Source organism: Apium graveolens, chromosome 1, assembly GCF_009905375.1.
Source record: "Apium graveolens cultivar Ventura chromosome 1, ASM990537v1, whole genome shotgun sequence".
Classification (NCBI taxonomy): Eukaryota; Viridiplantae; Streptophyta; class Magnoliopsida; order Apiales; family Apiaceae; genus Apium; species Apium graveolens.
The window spans coordinates 110,698,193-110,717,496 of record NC_133647.1 but is presented as its reverse complement, the minus strand read 5'-3'; the positions used below and the strand labels follow the sequence as shown (position 1 = coordinate 110,717,496).

At 39.1% G+C, this 19,304-nt stretch overlaps 2 protein-coding genes across 2 annotated transcripts; both read left to right on the top strand.

The window, feature by feature from the left end:
* The first annotated feature begins 3,262 nt into the window (after window positions 1-3,262).
* LOC141665839 (proline iminopeptidase-like) lies at window positions 3,263-9,108 on the top strand. Its single transcript, XM_074471826.1, has 11 exons — window positions 3,263-3,433; window positions 4,718-4,926; window positions 5,425-5,523; window positions 5,599-5,709; window positions 5,784-5,846; window positions 5,964-6,057; window positions 6,241-6,338; window positions 6,898-6,999; window positions 7,799-7,912; window positions 8,282-8,356; window positions 8,569-9,108. Exons 1-11 carry the CDS (start codon window positions 3,307-3,309, stop codon window positions 8,665-8,667), a joined length of 1,191 nt encoding a protein of 396 aa, XP_074327927.1. The 5' UTR covers window positions 3,263-3,306; the 3' UTR covers window positions 8,668-9,108.
* Window positions 9,109-18,214: 9,106 nt separating this feature from the next.
* LOC141699936 (uncharacterized) lies at window positions 18,215-19,093 on the top strand. Its single transcript, XM_074503746.1, has 2 exons — window positions 18,215-18,436; window positions 18,692-19,093. Exons 1-2 carry the CDS (start codon window positions 18,215-18,217, stop codon window positions 19,091-19,093), a joined length of 624 nt encoding a protein of 207 aa, XP_074359847.1.
* The last annotated feature ends 211 nt before the right edge of the window (window positions 19,094-19,304 follow it).

The window sequence follows — 19,304 nt, the reverse complement described above, 5'->3', positions numbered from 1 at the left end:
CAGAGATTCCACCTCGGGAAATCATACATAATGTTAGGGCTCAAATCTCTAAACACTATATCCAGCATACTAACAAGCCTAAGGGGGAGATACAAATCAAGAGGAGGTTAGTATGGAAGAGAGACTCAAGAAGAAATCTGGAGAATCTTGCTTAGACAAGGAGTTTGGTGAACTTCTAGAGTGCCTGAGAGTTTCAGGGAACCATAACTACCACACCTACAAGAAAGTTGTTGACATGAATACAAATTTTCTGAGGGTGTTTCTAATTACAAAGAGAATGTTGAAGAAAAATATCATTGTGGTCAACATTAAAGATATTGGGATTGATAGGTGTATGCAAGTCTCCATATCATTTCTAAAATCAAGGAGAGACTCAGAACTGAACATCTTCATCAACAAGGTCAAGGTGATGATTTCGGAAGACACTTTTTTGCTAAAAGAATTCAAATCAGGACAAGAAGGAGTCTTTTCTGAAGCCTATCTTAAGTCTAGCAAAAGAGTGACTTACATATGCCCAACTATCAGAAAACACAAACACTTTCAAACTCCTAAACATTGTGTTATGGGAAACAAGAGACTGATGATGACTTTGGAGACAGTGTTGAAGGTCAAGAAGATCAAATTTGTTAAAGACATTGAGATGATCACCATCCTCGGGAGATACATAAACAATGCTGAGACTTGAGAGCATGCTACCTAAAACTACTTAAATACTAACATAAATCTTTTGACTCAAATCCTAATCACTCTAGGAAAGACAGTAGAAGCAATAAGGATGGAAAGAGTAGTAAGGATGGCAAGAAAGAGAGTGATAAGGCTGATGACAAGAAGAGAAGCAATAAGGATGGAGAGAAGAAGAAATAAAATGACAAAGATGGGAAAGATACCAAAAAGATACCTATAAGCCAAAAATATCTAACTCAAAAGCCAATGACTAGCTAACTGAAACATCAACTGTTCAAACCTCCAAGTGTAGACACTTCTACAAACTCACAGCCAACTATTTACCAAAAACACATATCTTAGCCAACCAAGTCACATTGAAGAAACTAGTTAAACCTCCATCATTTTAGCCACTAGTCAAGACACACTTCAAATCTGTTAGAAGAAAGCCAAGGGAAAACAAAGTTGAAATGGAAAAACTAGTTACTCATTGGAAGAATGGATGAAGCTAGTGAAAGCATTGAGAGGAACTGAAATCATTGAAGAACTAGAGTGCCTTGTAAGATTGAAGGAATTAGTTATTATGAATTCTAGGACTCATTTGTTTCGTCAATATTACGGTTATTTAAGGAAATTGAACTTCCATGAAATTTAGTTACAACTAGAGGTTTCATGGTAAATAAAATGTTTGTGTTTGTTTTGTTACTATGTAACTAGGAATTATGTAGTTAATTTTGGTAAGTAGTTAATGATATTTGGTAATTAATTAATAATTTCTATGTAAATTATGGTGACGATGGATAATCTTGGTAACTAAGTTCGTATGTTTTTTATCACTACAAAAACCTTGGATCTTGAAATTCCTTTGTCTAATTTAAAATACAACAAATCAAGCAGTGTAACTCATTTAAAATACAAGGAATTTCAAGTTACATAGTTAGGTTACATCGAAACAAATGAGACCCTAGTATTTTAGATAATATATTTTGATTATTAAAATTATATCTACTATTTATTTTTAAATTAATACAGTTGAACCTCGATTAAATAATAATCGTTAAAGTAATAACCTCGTTAAAATAATATTTTTTTTCCGGTCCCAACATAATGAACACAATGTATTTTTAATCCCGATAAAGTAATAAACTCGCCAAAGTAATATTTTTTCTCGGTCTCAACCCTTTTACTTTAAAAAGATTTAACTGCAGTTATTTTATTTGATTTAAATAAAAATAATTAGTATATAAATTTTTTATAATATATTAATATATATTTTTAAATACTAAAATTCATAATTTTCTATTTAATTACAATTACAATAGTATTGAAAAAAAATGTATAAAAAATTCAAAAAAATAATTTTTAACTCTCGAATATAAATTTTTTATATAGGCCGAACATAGGTTCAATGACCATTATCAACATCTATTATATATATAATAGAACAATTAGGGGTTTATTGAGATAATTTTTTCATTTGAAATTACTTAATTACCCCTCATAAATATGTAGTAATAAACTTCAAATTTAATAACATATATTAATTACATCTACTTAATTACCCCTCATAAATATGTACTAATAAATTTTAAATTTAATAACATATATTAATTACATCTAACTCATTTATTACTAATAATTATATTTATTACTACTCAATTGTTGTATAATAAGAACTTATATTTAAACTTATAATTCTATATGTATTTTATAAGTATAGACTAAAATTCTAATATTATTATGTTTTAATATATCTATATTATCGCATTTAATGTCGTATGTCACATTTTAATTATTCCATTTATAGTAGTAGAAACTTAAATTCGAACGAAAAAACAAATATTGTATTCTTATTTAGATACATATAACAATTGTATTATAAGTTCACAATACATATGTACTTGTGCCAAATTAATTATCGTATAACTTATTTTTACATATTTAAAATTCAAATACATACACATACATACATGCATACGTATGCATATACATATACAAACATACATACAAGAAATTAAAGTAACCAATACAAATGAACTCAATTTTTTCATAATCGATAAACATGATCTTGTCAAATAATGAATTTCAATTCTATACAGTAACAATTATAAATTTAACAAAATTTTGAACACTTTGAAGTACATCTTTTACAAAAATCATCTATTAGTAATCTGATACAAAATTTTAAAAAAAAGTGCATCTCGCACAATAACATATTTTTCAATTATATAATATGCACATTTTATTAACATATTAGTTTTAAAATTGTGTGTGTCCTATTTGGGTTATAAAATACACATGCCGAAAAATCTCATTATTACAACAATAATTATACATAGATAAAATAAATTCTCGTAACAGAAAATATATTTCATTTATATGTATACAAATTTTTTGATTTATATATATATAAACTTTATAATAGTTGATGTTAGATCGCACCGGCTACCGAGCTAGTTTTTTTTTAATATAATAAACACATTTCAGTTGAATCCTCAGGTTATATACGGAAGAATTTTCATATTAGATGCTGTGAAATTAAGAATTTTCAAAAAGCTGTGAAATTAAGAATTTTCAAAAATTGGATCATAAGTTTATAGACTTGCATTAGTAGTAGCAACAGGTTCTGTACAATCATTACCCATGAGTATAGGTTATTTTCCCAAGACACTTGTTAACTCTCACTCTCTATATCCGACTTCTCTCCTCACCTCCCCCTCATCAATTCCACCGTTGCATTCACCCTCTCTCAACAATTTCATCTCCCCAGGTACCCCCTTCTCTCTCTCTGAAATCAAGCTGTAGATCATGATTTGATCTTTTTGGAAGATTGTGGTGCTTCCATGAGAATCTCTCTCTCTCTCTCTCTCTCTCTCTCCCTCTCCCTCCCTCCCTCCCTCTCGCTCTCGCTCTCCCTCCCTCCCTCTCCCCTCTCTCTCTCTCTCTCTCTCTCTCTCCCGCCCAACCCCCCTCTCTCTCTCTCTCCCTCCCTCCCCCTCCCTCTCCCCCCTCTCTCTCTCTCTTTTAATTTGATAGTTTGATTGAGTAAAAATATTATCTTTGTTGAAGATTATAGTACTTCTTTGAGAAACTTGATGCCCCAACACATTCATTCATTCATTCAATTATTTTGATTTTCAGTTGTGCCACTTTTACTGTAATTGTTTACTTTAATAGAGGACTGTATATGATGAATACCTTCATTGGATGGTTTGATGGAGTAAAAATCTTAACTTTGTTAGAGATTGTGATTTTTCTTTGAGAATCTTGATGACACAACAAAGTTATTCATAATCTGATAAGTAAATTGAAGAGATGTTATTATTTTACAGATGAATTATAATTATACCTTTAAACTAGATTAGTTGACTGAGGACAAACCTTATTTTTGTTGAGAATCATGATGACCCAGCATATTTATTCATGATTTAATTCACATTTCGAAAGAATTCATTGTTTGTTTGAACTTTGAAAGGTAAGCAGGTATAGACATTTACTGCTTGGCCATCATGGGATCCTCATTGTATAGTTTCTTAGCTTTGAATTATTGATGACATTCCATTTTCCTAAAACCAGACCTTTTTTATATATATTGAGCGCAGGGTTGATTTTAGTTACCCAATATGTGGGCTAACAAAAATGAAGACAACTACATTTGTGATTGGGCTAATTAAATGATTCGACTAAAGAAGCCCAATTAAATGTCTTATTTGGTACGGGCTTTTCCTATGTGTTATATATAGTAGTAAGCAATACAAGGGTTAATAAGGTTGTATAGGGTTTTGGTCCCAAAACTAATCATACTCCTTCCCCATTTCCATTATTTGAGCAAAAGATATATCAGCTGTATCAGGTACATTGTTGTATTTAATTTTATTGGTAATCATGATAATCTTGCATGGTTTTTTAAGATCCATGAAATAAATTTACACTAAAAGTAAGCATCTTATATGAAAAGTTTTTATTATATGATTCTGGACATTTTTTAAGTTGAAATTTAATCAGACGTTTGTGAATAGGTTGATTTCTGAACTTTTTTTTGCTGTGTATGCAGGAAGAAAGAATTTGGTACTGCGTTCTAAGTATACTGATTGCATTACTGAGCAACAATCAGACACAGCTTCAATGGATCTAAAAGAAGAATTTAAGAAAGAGATTAAAAATGCTCTTTATCCTCATATAGAGCCATATAGTACTGGAATGTTGAAGGTTTCAGATATTCATTCCATATACTGGGAGCAATCGGGGAATCCAGACGGGCATGTGAGTATTTTTATAATAGTTCTCTCAAACATATTAATATGTGTTCAACTGTATTGTTATTAATCTGAACTTTTTTATGTTTTATTAATGTGCTTCTGCCTGACTGTGGAGAGAGGCTGATAGAGTACCTTTTTTCATAAGGACGAGTCTTTTCTTTAACTGTATTTTTAACTGTATTTGTTTCTTTGCTTACTGAGTTACTTGTTGCACTGCATGCTTCTGATTGAACACACTTGATGGTTCTGCCAACTGTTCTCATACATTACCAAATATGCAGAACATGTAATTTTTTGTTCAAAGAAGTTGCAGTTTGTGATCCTAAAATGAGTTTCTTATGTGTGTCATATGCAGCACTTCATATTCATATCCCTCGCATTGGTTATTGTGTTACATACAGAATTTTTGTGTGTATTAATCTGTTTGCGTTCTTGAAACCATCATCTCTTAAATAATATGCTTATCTCTCCCATTTCCCTAAATGCATTTTTAACCTTGTAGCCAGTTGTTTTTCTCCATGGAGGGCCAGGAGGCGGAACTTCTCCAACTAATAGGAAATTCTTTGATCCTGAATTTTACCGAATTATTCTATTTGATCAGGTTAGCATTCGCTTAGTGCCAAACATTGATTTTGTGTCAATGAAATTGTTTTGACCAACACGTTCTCTTCTTCAGAGAGGTGCTGGTAAGAGTACACCACACGCTTGCTTGGTGGAGAACACCACGTGGGACCTTATTCAAGACATTGAAAAACTAAGGGAGCATCTGAAAATTCCTGAGTGGCAGGTTAAATCTTTTTTGTTTCAGTAGTCTTACTGATATTTCTTGCACTTTATGTATTCATTAACTCTATTTTTCAGTTATTTGGTGGCTCATGGGGAAGTACACTTTCTCTTGCTTATAGCCAAGCGCACCCTGACAAGGTAGATAATGTGATTTTTTTGTGTTTATATATCTGGGAGGGAGAGGGTAGGGAGGATATTTATTTCTAAATATATAGTAATTTAATCTCTGACCGTGTTTGGCTGATTTTGTTGAAGGTCACTGGGATTGTACTTCGGGGTATCTTTTTATTACGTAAAAAAGAGCTTGATTGGTTTTATGAGGGTGGTGCCGCTGCTATATACCCCGATGGTATGCATCAAATCTCTCCAAATTCTAGGGTGTAGATAACCTATTCCTAGCTTAAATCAGATTGTTCTATATGTGGATCTTCAGAAGTTGACATGTTGACCGAACCTGTAACTCTCTTTTGTGTTATTGTATCAAAAAATTATTTCTAGTAAATCTGAAATGTGAATGCTTTTGTATATACAGCCTGGGAAGAATTTAGAGATCTTATTCCGGAAAATGAAAGGGAATGCTTTATCACTGCTTATCACAAGCGACTAAATTCTGAAAACCTGGAAACACAAGTGAGTGTTGTTTAATGGTTCTTTAGTTTCCTTGTCCGTTTAACACATTGCTCAAGAAAACTAATTGCACATAGACAGGCCATGGACATGTGTGTGGTTGTTGTTCAGCCTAATAACATCTTTGAGTAAACTCTTTAAGTGTTTGTTTGTTATTTCCCCAGAACTGGTCAGGATTAACCATCTTTTGCTTGCACACTTATCTAATATTAATCATAATAGATATATAGTATTAAACTGGAAATTTAGGTGTGTTTAAATACTAATACTCTATATAAATTATGCTTGTTACAATGTGGTTGAGGTCTTTTGTTCGATTGTGAGCGAGATGTACCATTAAAGGCGGGCCAATGATTTTTAGTACAGATATGATATTTTTCAATGATTATATACTTGTTGTATCTAGGACTTTGGATTCTTTATGAAACATAATAAGCGCCCATTTACAGAGATAAGAATGATGCCACTAAGATTTGTGAGACACCATCATGGCTAGTCAAAATGTCTCATATTTTTTTGTTTTATGAATGTATATTTTAGTTTTATATTTTTTGTTAATCAGTATGAAGCTGCTAGGGCATGGACCATGTGGGAAATGAAGACTGCTCATCTTATTCCCAATGAAGACACCATAAAGAGAGGGGAAAATGATGAATTCTCGTTGGTGAGTTACATAGGAAGTGGTGTATGCTTTGTTCATTTCTACAAAGTAATTTTGTACATGTCTAATTAAATTAATTATACAGTGTTTTTTCTCGTAGGTATTAGATATGCCATTTGGGTCATGAATCCTTTTTTCACCTTGAGAGCATTGTTCTCTTCGATGTGAAAGAGGGGGTCTAGAATATTTTTTAAGATGGCTAATATGTTTAGCAAAGTGGTTTGGATATTTGACTTTTGAATGTGTGAGTACATATAAAAGCTTTAGACTAGTAGAAATAATCATAATTTATAAGTTGTGATCTGTCAAAATTGAAGAAACATTTTCTGAGACGTTTATCAGTTTTCTAGCATCAACCCTTTTATATGTAAAGCTATGTTCAACCCTTTTCTATGTAAAGCTATGTCGATGCATATAAGTTGATTAACCTATGGATTGCCCGAGTGGACTTTACGCGTTAACCTTACGGTGCATAGGAGAGAGCCAGAGATATAAATTCCCATTCTGCCTCAAACTAATACTCTTCGCTTAACCCTAGATGATGTGAAACTCTCAATTGAAGGAGTACAGACAATTATGTGGTAGTCATCATCATTTGGATTAACTTCCAGTCCAAATTTGGAAAATGGAGGGTGAATATGTTTACCTTTTTATTTTTTCAAGTAATTAGCCTAACTACAGTTACTTGTCCACCCATCAAATTGTTTTTTTTTTTAGTTTTTAACAGCTTTGGTGTAAAGTGTCATTATTGATATATTTTGCGGTCTTTTGCCATTTTTACTTATTAATTTGGGAGATGCAGGCATTTGCGAGAATTGAGAATCACTACTTTATAAACAAGGGATTCTTTCCTTCAGATTCATACCTGTTAGATAACATTGAGAGGATAAGGCATATCAACACTGTAATCGTACAGGTAATATATTTTGTGATTTGTAATTGAATTCATATTTATTTTGTCTGATGAAAATTGTAAACTGAATTACCCTGATCTGCTTTTAGTATACATGTGAAACTATTCTCTAATTTTTAAGTAATGCTTGGGCTTACAAGTGTTACATAATCAACCCGTTTGGCAAACCTTAAAAGTTTTAGTAGATACCATAAATAAAAAATATATGATATTAATAGTTATAAATGTTTATTACTTCCCAGAGCACTATTAAACTTTGTAGTAAAATGGTAAAAAAATTTATTGTCGCATTACTTCTCAGAGCACCATTAAAGTTCATAGAAGCTTGTTCATGTTTTAAGAGATAATAATAGGTATAAATGTCTTTTGCAGGGAAGGTATGATTGTTGCTGCCCCATGATGTCAGCATGGGATCTGCATAAAGCTTGGCCAGAGGCTGAGTTAAAGGCAAGCAATCGAGTCCTGTATTTTTAAAATGTCAATAATATGGTGATATTTTTCATCTTCCTGTTTGTAAGTTCAGATGTGTTTCAAGTCTGTGTTTGTATAGATCTTTTATGGTGCAGAATTGTTGTTTTTGAAATCTGAGTTCTTTAAAGTTGTTTCCTGTCAATTATCAAATTTTCACATCACTAACTTTATGTTTTCCTTGTAAACAGATAGTTGCGGATGCAGGACACTCCGCCAATGAACCTGGAACTGCAGCTGAACTTGTCTCTGCTAATGAGAAGTTGAAGAGTATTATTAAGAACATGTGAGCTCTTCATTGAGACATCAGACGATAATGTCACATACAACCAGCTATTTTCATTGATATTTTTAAGTGTTCAGTGGTTGTATAGTTGATACATGTTTAAAGGAATTTTGTCTCTGCAGAGGTGTTTGGTTTAGTTGGTAGATTTGGTTTGGTTGCTAGATCAATAACATCTGGAACTCATGTTTGTTTTTTTGACAAAGAAGTCGAGCACCAACTTTGTTATTTTAGGGCTCACTGAGGTACCAGATCAAGAATATCTTCCTTAATTGCTCTTTCCATAGATGTCAGAAATAGGATTTACAAATTAACTTTCCCTTTGAGCTCGTCCATTCGTTGGGTGATCCCTTGCTCTCACGTTTGAGTGTTTGCTCGTTTTTGAACTGGGACTGATGTTCTTTTGTAATCAGGAAGCTGTTTATATTCCGAGAAATAATTGTTATCATGGGTTTATTAGTAGTCGAGTCTACCGGAGAGGCCAACTTGCGAATTATCTATGAGAAGGAACATTATTTAGAGTTTGAATTTCAAACAAATTCCTATAATTTAGTAATATAGCTTGACTTTAAAATATTTAGATGAGGAGCTCTTAAAATGATAATATTATATAAGTATTATATCATCAAGAGTCCTTATAATTATCAATTAAAAGTTCCTAAAATATCTCAGATTTTGAAAACTTGCTAACGCCTAGTTGTTACGGAATGATATCTTGAAATTAGGAACAAATTGGATTGAGCTAAAAGCTCCCCCTCAAACAAAGGAGAACAAAGATTCCTGCAAAACATAAACATGTTACATTGCAAACAGAAGATAACTAAAATATCAGGTAACAAGCAATTATCTTGTTTTTTTTATGTGTCCATCAAAATCAGCAGGGTCTCAATATAAATATATTGATTATTTTATTAAAATACGTTTAGAAGACCCAACTGTATTTGAGATTTTGAATGGGGGGTTATATGATTGGCACTACTACCAGAAGAACCGGAGAAATTGAAAAATGTAATATCTCCCTGTCTGGTCGAGAAGGGAGAAAGCCCGAAATATTCAAAATTTTGATTAAGTTTAATCTCAATATACAAAATATGAAAAATCTAACTAGTGTGCTTTTATGGAGTAAACTCATTCCGCTTCTAGAACTAGTACTTCCTTTTAGAATTAACTACCTTTTAGATAGTATACAAGCAAAATGTGCGATATGTGTATATAGAAACCGACAACCATGCAGTATGTGAAATGATTGCAGAACAAGATGAGGAGGAACTAGACTAGGAGGGTCTCACAGTTGCAGTGCAACAGATCAACAAGTTGCATGAAAAATTCAACAAAATAAGGGAGTTTCCACAGTTGCAAGATCTACACGGTGTACTCTACAAGAAACCGCGCCCCTACATATATGGCTGAATATGCACTCCGTAATTGTACGGGTTTGGTAAGTGTCTCATCTCCATTTGGAGATTTACTTGAAATCCTGGACCTGGATATGGGCTTGGGTCCCCGCCTAGCAGCTTTCGAGATAACTCCTAACTTTGGTTTAGGAGAGGTGCAACAACACTTCCCTCCACCTCTAAATTATCCAGCTCAAGATATGCATGGTCCATTGCATGCTACACATACCTCAGTACCGATAGCAGTCAGCTAAGTGGAGACTATGACCTACCAACCCTATGAATATGATCCTGATCTCACCTTAATGGAGCAAGACACTTTGTTGGACATTAATGAACAACCATGGCTAATTCCAGAGGTATCTACTATCTACTGTGAAAAACAATCTTCTTTGGTCTAGTGGTGAACCTGTCCCATTGAGCAAAGGCATTATTATTAAGGAGCCGGATGAAGTTGGTCCAAATGTGAAGAAGGAGAAAGGTTTGATCAAGGACAAAGGCAAATATATAGAGTTAGACAACGGAGGTGCATGGTTTAAGCCACATGCAGATGCTGGTCCGTCCCATGCAAAGATCCCGTACATGTTTGCTAAAGGGGATTATCAGTCTTGATTAACTAGAAGTGATTTGTTTTGTGGTGTCAGGAATGTTAAGCAGATAATTAAGTTGGTCAACTTATATTGTTTTTAAGTATTAGGAGTTCATGTTTAGTTGCAGTGGTTCATAGTAGGGGTGTACACGGTTCAGGTTAAACCGACCAACCCGATCCAAACCGACAATATTTTACCCGATCCAAACCGAATTTTTTTAAATCGGACATAATTGGATTGAAAAACGGTAAACCCGATTTACATGGGCTGGATATGGATTTCGATATTTTTTAACCGATCCAACCCAACCCGATTAGATAATATATATATATTAGTCTGTTACTACTTTACAGTTTACATACACATCTTTAACCTTATTATTGCAATACACACCCCATTAGAATAAGGTTGTTCTTTAGAATTTGAAGTTGTTCTTTGTCAAAGTTACGTCTCGTGGTGATTAATACTATTTGCTGTAAGTTGTGTATTTGTACTGTTATTAGTTTAGTTTTCCTGAGACATTGTCATTGATACAAGGTTCTAATTTGTTTCTTAAAGTTATCATCTGCTCTAAGTAGTGATTTGTGCGACTTATTTATGCCTAAATTGTACTGTTTTTTACTACAATTATTTCTGCTATTTATGAATACCCGTCTTAGTAACCTTGTTATAGACGGAGTCCTAAGTTGGAATAAACACTACAATTTAAAGGCTAGTGTTATACCCAAAATTTGGCATTGGATTGACTCGGGTCAAACGCGGGCTAATTACAGTCAAACTCAGTATTGCGTTGTGAAAGTGAGGACGCGTCCAAGCATTCAGGACGCCCTACTTGAGAAGGGATATGTTACGAGGCGAGGAGAGTGCATGATCAAGGAAGGACGTGCCCAGACTTTATGAACGCGTCAATGTTTATGAAAGTGCTTGGCAGATGAAATCTTATGGTGATGGACGCTCTAGGGCGCGCCTACTTTAGCAAGGACGCGTCATAGGAGGTGAAATGCTGTGCATGATGGTTTAGAGGAGACGGTGCAAGTCTAATAAGGTTAAGGACGCGCCCTAAATTCTAGGACGTGTCCTGTGATTTTGAATGCTATAAGGAACGATTGATGAGGAAACAGGTTTGGATTTATGAAGGTGAGGACGCGCCCAAAGGGTTAGGACGCGTCATGTGTTTGATCTATATACTTTTGATGTTGAATTCAGGACACAGCTTGCATGGAGAGGAGCAATGGAGATTATTTTTACTAATGTATCTGTTGCAGGTACTCTTTGAAGAATTTCCTCCTTGAGACGGTCAAGGAGGGGGATGTCCGTGAAAAGCTTGAAGGCCTCCAGGGGTATGCCTGATGATTGAAGGCCTCCTCCTGTATTCAACGGGTGTCCTCGTTGGAGAACTTTGGAGTCATCCTGCACTTTACACCCAAGAGCTTGGGATCACCTGTCCTGCTATCTGGTGGGTTATCCTCATTCGGGGGACAGAGACGCGTCTGGCACTTGGGGTGAACCGTGGCTATACTTGCGTTCGTAAATCAAGGGAGATAGCTGTAGCGGAGTGTTATCCTTGCTCAGGGAGATGCACTATCCGTGAAGTTCTACGATTACGGACGAGTCTTGGGCCTTCGCGGTTGGGCCTCATAGTTGGACATTCCTAAAGCTAGCGGAAGACGGATATCGGATGGGCTTCTACTGGGTTTAGGAGTAAGAAGTCTAAACTCATTAGACTTCTTGTTCTATGAGAACTACGTCAGGCTTGATCCCTATATAAAGGGTACGTAGGCACATTGAGAGGGTAAGAAGTTGAGAGCTGATAAGAGAGCCACCACTTACTCTGATCAATCTCAGCCTAAAACAACCACAATTAACCACACACCGCTTAAGTTTCCGGCAAAGAACCACTGTCACAGATCTTAGTTCCGGCGAGAAACCTCAATCTTTGTTGTTACCAGATTCCTCCATCAACAAATTGGCGCTAGAAGGAGGGGGCTGCTAATTAAGGTCGCAATCTTAGGAGGAAAAGATGTCTTACAATCGTGATGGAAGTTCTTATGATGGAAGTGACAGTAGGTCAGAAGGAGAAGGCGGGGGGCGTTGTACTCGCCATGAACCTTACGTTCCCAGAAACATGGCGGATCCACCAAGGGCTCCGGATGTAGGGGGACACCTCCAGTTCTCATCAGCAACGCTGATATATTGGAGCAATTATATCGCATGGGGGATACTCTTAATAGTTTTAACTCAAGACTGAACACGGTAGAGCGTCGAAAGACGAGGAGAGGTCGTCGTTTCCCCCGTCATGGTCATGCCTTGGGAAAAGCCCCTATAGTTGAAGGAGATACCCAGGGGAGCGGGGAAAACCAGCGAATCACTCCACGGCATTTGGAGTATTCGGATGATGTAGAACCTATTGTGGAGCTTGCGGATGAGGACACTGATGGCAGAGAAAGGCCTCGCCTGGGCAACCAGGTAGTGCCACACCCGCATAGGTCTGGGCGTACGATGGACGAGCGTCGTCGTGCGAAGAACACTTGAAACCCCGACGAGGGAGGAAGGGATCTTTCAGCCTTGAAAAGGAGGATTGGCATAAGGTTGGAGGACGATGATTTGAGGATGTTGCTGGTAGAATGGCAAAAGGAAGGAAACGGATACGACGCGTGTGCCCCCCGCATTCCAAAGGGATGACGGGGCGCGGCACCGCGAGCACGAGCGTGCCCCTCCGCGAGGAAGGCCCGGGAATTACTACCGGGGATATCAGAGGAATGGACGAGGAAGAATGAGATATCAATACGGAAGAGCCCCTTACAATGGTAGGAGAGGTGGAGCGCACTCCGCTGGAGAAGCCCCCGCCGTTATTCCCGTAGCTTCCCACAGCGTTACTGGTAATGGGTCTGGGGCGCGTCCTCATGACCAGGACGGCGGGCGAATTCAAGTAAGAATGCAGAACAATGATGAAATTCCGCGATGCGGTCAAGATGAACCTCGCGTACGGGAAAATATCCAGGACCAAAATGGTAACGTGCCACCGCCGCAGCCTCAGGGCGAGGGGCGGCGAGATCCTCCGCCACACCCGGGGGGTAATCAAGGGGAATTTCAGCAAGTCGCAGAGCAACCCCAGCAGCCTAATGTTCAAACCATTCCTGGGGTAGGGACGTTTAATGTGAACGACCTCAAGAGGTTGCTCAACCATCTTGAGGGAGGAAGAGTAACGGCGACTGCGCAAGCTCCTTCTCCTTTTGCTGCTGTTGTGAGGGAGGCGCAATTGCCCGCTGGATATAGGAACACAACCAATGACTTACGTTTCCACGGGAACTCTGATCCTGTGGAGTTCTTGGGGCGTTTTAACATTGAAATGGATGTATATCAAGTACCTGATTTGGCTCGATGCCGTCTCTTGGCAGCCACTTTTAGAGAAGGCGCTCAGCAGTGGTTCCAAAAACTTGGTCCAGGTGTAATTACATCCTGGGAACAGATGAAAACTTTGTTTTTGACACAATTCCAAGCCGCGGTGAAGTACACACCACCTGTTACCACGCTGGCTAATGTGAAACAAAAGGAAGGAGAAAGTTTGACTTCGTATTTCAAGAGGTTTAATGCAGAATCTACTTTGGTGAGGGGTGCAACTGATGAAACATTGAAAATATTGCTTATAGCTGGGTTGCGTGTGGGGACGGATTTCTGAAAGCACCTACAAGGGAAGGACCCAGTGTCGCTGGCTGATGTGCTTGCGCAGGCGGAGTCGTTCAAAGCAATCAAGCAGTCGCTTGCAGAAACAAAAAAGAATGACAATACCTATAACTCCAAGGGGCGATCCAAGAGAAGGGACAGATCCTTGAGCCCAGATTATCGGCGAAACGCCAGAAGCCCTAACAGGGTAAATGCTGTGAGCTCGCGGAGAGAATGGAGCCCACCATCGAACTACGAGAGAAGAGTCAGCAATTATACACCGCTGGCAGCGTCCATTGATCATATCTTCGAGGTAAATAAGGATAGAGGAATCTTCAAGAAGCCTGACCGTCTAACTTCATGGCAGAGCAGAGACAAGAAGAAATATTGTGACTACCATGAGTCTACTGGCCACACCACCCATGAGTGTCGTCACTTACGGGATGAGATTGAGGAATTGATCAAGGCAGGATACCTAGGAGAATGGATTGATAAGGTGAAGCGACGCAGGGACTTGATGACAAGGGTAAGGATGAAAAACAGCCCCCGCGGGCGGAGGATGTTGAAAAAACAGCAGATGTCAAGTTTCAGAGGACTGGCAGTATCAGGGAAATTTTTGGAGGACACCATTTTGTTGGTGATAGTAATCGAGCACTGGAGAAAAATGCGAGAGAAGCGCGACATCCACCGCTCACCAACATCCACAGCTTAGAAGATAGACCCCCGAAGGTCTTTAAGGGAGAGTCCGCTGATATTACGTTCAAGGAAAAAGAATCTAGGTGGGTGCATCACCCTCACAACGATGCGCTGGTGATTACCATGCTCATTGGGGCAATGAACGTACACCGAGTCTTCTTGGATAATGGGAGTTCTACAAACATCTTATACTACAGCACCTACAAAAAGCTAGGTTTCCCAGATAGTGACATGTATTTCGAAGATGCGCACGTCTATGGCTTTACTGGGGAAGCAGTGAGGGTTATGGGTTCTGTCAGGCTTCCCGTCACGCTTGGGGAAGGAGCTTTGTCGGTTACCCAAATGATAGATTTCAAGGTGCTAGATCAGGATTCCGCGCACAATGTGCTGGTCGGCAGACCTTGGTTGCGAGCGTTCAAGGTGATAACCTCGATACACCACTTGATGATAAAGTTCTCAACGCCAAACGGGGTTGGCAGTCTGAGAGGGTCACAGTATGAGTCACGCGACTGCTATCATAAGGCTGTCAAGGAATTTCGTAGAAGAAGGTATGAAGGGAAAGGTCTCGCATTTGAAGATGTAGAAGATATTCATACAAAACCAAGTGAAGAGGTCCATGCCCACTATTTCGTTGAAAGCCCCGGAAAGGAAGAAACCAATGTCTCTGGGAACTCTTTTTTGATGCGGGGATGTATTTCGAGGATCCGTAGCGTGGAGGAAGTAGTGGTGAACCATACCGAGGAGATCATACAGAAAGAAGTTAACGGGGAAAAGTTGGAAGGAAGAAGTGAGATTTTGCGAGGTCTCGGGAATAACCTCAAGGTGGATGCTCCTCAAAAGAAGGACGCGCCCTTGAATGAAATTGAGGTTGATGCTTCTCCAAACGAGGACGCGCCCTCAGATGCGAAAGTGGAAGTCGAAGACCCCCGAGACTTTGATTTCGATTTGGATCCCAGGATCCTTATGCCCGCCGAAAAGACGGGACCGGCCGAAGACACAATATCTATTCCGGTTGATAAAAATGATCCGAGCAGGGTTTTGAAAGTGGGATCCCAGTTGGATGATGAGATGAGAGGAAGTCTTGCCCGCTTTCTAATTGTAAATCTTGATGTCTTCGCATGGAGTCATTCAGATATGATAGGAATCGACCCGGAGGTAATGTGTCACCGTTTGAATATCCTCCCGAATTACAAAGGCATACGTCAGAAACGCCGCCCGGTAAGTGGAGAAAGGGCAATAGCGTTAAAAGAAGAAGTGGACCGGTTGTTGGAGGTGGGGCTGATCCGGTACTGGTGAAGAAACCGAACGGGAAGTGGAGAACATGTGTGGATTTCACAGATCTCAATAAGGCCTGTCCAAAGGACAGCTTCCCGTTGCCAAGAATCGATCAGTTGGTTGACGCAACGGCGGGGCATGCGTTGTTGAGTTTTATGGATGCATACTCCGGTTACAATCAAATTCCGATGTATGGCCCCGATCAAGAACATACATCCTTCATTACTGACAGGGGGTTATACTGTTACATAGGAATGCCGTTTGGATTGATTAATGCTGGCGCGACCTATCAGCGGTTGGTAAACATAATGTTCGAGGATCAAATCGGAAGAACTATGGAAGTGTATGTGGATGATATGCTGGTAAATTCCAAGGTAGCGGGTGACCACATCAAGCACTTGATGGAAATGTTTGACATTTTGGGGAGGTTTCGTATGAAATTAAACCCGCAAAAATGTGTGTTCGGCGTGGAGTCGGGCAAGTTTCTCAGGTTCATTGTCAACCAGAGGGGAATTGAGGCCAACCCCGCAAAGATCAATGCATTGATGGATATGAAGTCACCCACCAATGTGAAACAAGTGCAGATTTTGACTGGGAGAATCGCCGCGTTAAATCGATTTATTTCCAAGTCGTCCGATAGATGCAAGGAATTTTTCAAGGCGATCAAATTAGCTGGGAAAGACTTTGTATGGACGCCAGAATGTGAAGATGCTTTCAAAAGAATCAAGGAGCAACTGGGAAACCCTCCCATGTTGTCAAAGTCGTTGGATGGGGAGTCTCTAATACTGTACCTTGCAGTTTCTGAATATTCGATCAGTGCAGTTCTGGTAAGAGAAGAAGATGGGCAGCAATCACCAGTGTACTACGTGAGCAAGCGGTTACACGACGCTGAAACTCGCTACACAAGCATGGAGAAACTGGTTTACGCCCTAATTCCTGCGTCAAGAAAATTTCGACCGTATTTTCAAGCCCATAGAATTGAAGTTCGTACAGCGTACCCGCTGCGACAGGTTCTGCACAAACCAGAATCATCAGGCAGAATGCTGAAATGGGTTGTGGAGTTGGGACAGTTTGATTTGGAATATGTACCTCGAACAGCGATAAAAGAGCAAGCCTTAGCCGATTTCTTGTTGGAATTTGATTCTGAAATTGATGATAAAGCTTTGGTAATGCTACATCCACCTCATTCTGAGGAGTCTTTGGAAGAGTTTCCGCATCCTTGGTGGACCTTGCATGTGGATGGGGCGGTTAACCATGGAGGAGCGGGTGCGGGTATAGTACTTGTATCTCCGGAAGGCCACCATCTGATGAGCGCCATTCATTTCAAGTTTTATGCAACCAATAATGATGCGGAGTATGAGGCGCTGATTAATGGCCTGAAAATCGCTTTGGAAATGGGGGTGCGGAACTTAATTGCAAGAAGTGACTCAGAGTTGGTAGTGAATCAGGTGAACGGGGGATTTCAAGCGCGAGGCCCACGAACAGAATTATACTTGAGATGTACACAGCGCCTGATTGGAATGTTCAAAGAAGTTAGATTAGAATATGTTCCGCGGGAGAAGAACAGTAATGCGGATGCTCTGGAAAAAATAGGGTCGCAACAAGAGGCTGTGTTGTTAGGATCCATCCCCCTTGAAATCTAGGAGATTCCTAGTATCCCAGAGGTAGAAACTATGCGAGTGGATGAGGCTCCCAAGGAAATATGGATGACGCCCATTCTAGCTTACATTCACAAGGGAATACTCCCCGAGGATAAGTTTATGGCTCGCCGACTCCGCTATCAGGCTGCAAGATACGTGATATATGATAAAGTCCTGTACAAGAGAGGGTTCAACAAACCTCTGCTTAGGTGTGTTGAAGAAAAGAAGGAAATAACATCCTAAGAGAGGTGCATGAAGGAATCTGTGGCAATCACTCGGGGGGTAGTTCGTTGGCAATGAAAGTTTTGCGCCAAGGGTATTATTGGCCCACAATGAGAGAAGATGCTACAAATTTCGTCAGGGCATGTGATCACTGCCAGCGCTTTGCAAACTACTCGTCTATGCCGGCGACACTCTTGACGCCTATGGCAAGCCCGTGGCCGTTCGCCATGTGGGGAATTGATCTTATCGGGGAATTACCGAAAGCTAAAGGAGACGTCAAATATGCAGTGGTTGCGGTCGATTACTTTACTAAATGGGCGGAAGCTATGCCACTGGCTACTATCACCGCAAAGAAAATCAGAGATTTTGTTTTCAACTCAATTGTATGTAGGTTTGGAATCCCTTACAAGCTTGTCTCCGACAATGGAAAGCAGTTTGATAGCAAGGAGTTGCGACAACTATGTGACGAGTTGAAAATCAAGAAGGAGTTTGCGGCAGTCTATCATTCTCAAAGCAATGGACAAACATAAGCTGTTAACAAAATAATAAAGCATACCCTCAAAACCAAGTTGGAGGAACGTAAAGAGAATTGGCCTGAAGAACTCCCGAAGGTGATGTGGTCATATAACACTACGCCGCGATCTACTACGGGAGAAACGCCGTTTATGCTGACTTACGGCTACGAAGCTTTGGTCCCCGTGGAAGTTGGATCGGGATCACTTCGCAGAGATTGTTACGGGAAAGAAGATGCTGAGGTTAATCAGAGGCTTCATTTAGATCTCTTAGAGGAGACGAGGGAAAATTCTCAGCTAAGGCTAGCGGCATATCAGCAGCGCGCCGCAAGGTATTATAACAAGAAGGTAAAAGGACAATTGCTGAAGGTGGGGGATTTGGTACTCAGGGAAAGTGATGCCCAATACAAAGAACCCCCAACATGGAGTGTTTGGAGCTAATTGGGAAGGACCGTACAGAATAAAGTCCATCTTGTGGAAGGGGACTTATCACCTTGAAGATATGGACGGGAAGCTAGTTCCGCGAGCTTGGAATGCGGAACATCTCCGAAAGTATTACCAGTAAAGTGGGGCTTTGGCCCCTTGCATATTTCTTTTATCATTTTGGGCTATGCCCAGATTATAGGCTAGAATTAAATAAATTCCTCCTAGC

What these genes read in the sequence shown, in the direction of transcription:
- LOC141699936 (XM_074503746.1), top strand. Translation starts at nt 18,215, where the DNA reads ATGAAAGTTTTGCGCCAAGGGTATTATTGGCCCACAATGAGAGAAGAT. An exon ending in TCAAATATGCAGTGGTTGCG is followed by an intron (nt 18,437 to 18,691) that starts GTCGATTACTTT and finishes AAAATAATAAAG; the next exon opens with CATACCCTCAAAACCAAGTT.
- LOC141665839 (XM_074471826.1), top strand. Translation starts at nt 3,307, where the DNA reads ATGAGTATAGGTTATTTTCCCAAGACACTTGTTAACTCTCACTCTCTA. An exon ending in GAATTATTCTATTTGATCAG is followed by an intron (nt 5,524 to 5,598) that starts GTTAGCATTCGC and finishes TCTCTTCTTCAG; the next exon opens with AGAGGTGCTGGTAAGAGTAC. An exon ending in CGCTGCTATATACCCCGATG is followed by an intron (nt 6,058 to 6,240) that starts GTATGCATCAAA and finishes TTGTATATACAG; the next exon opens with CCTGGGAAGAATTTAGAGAT.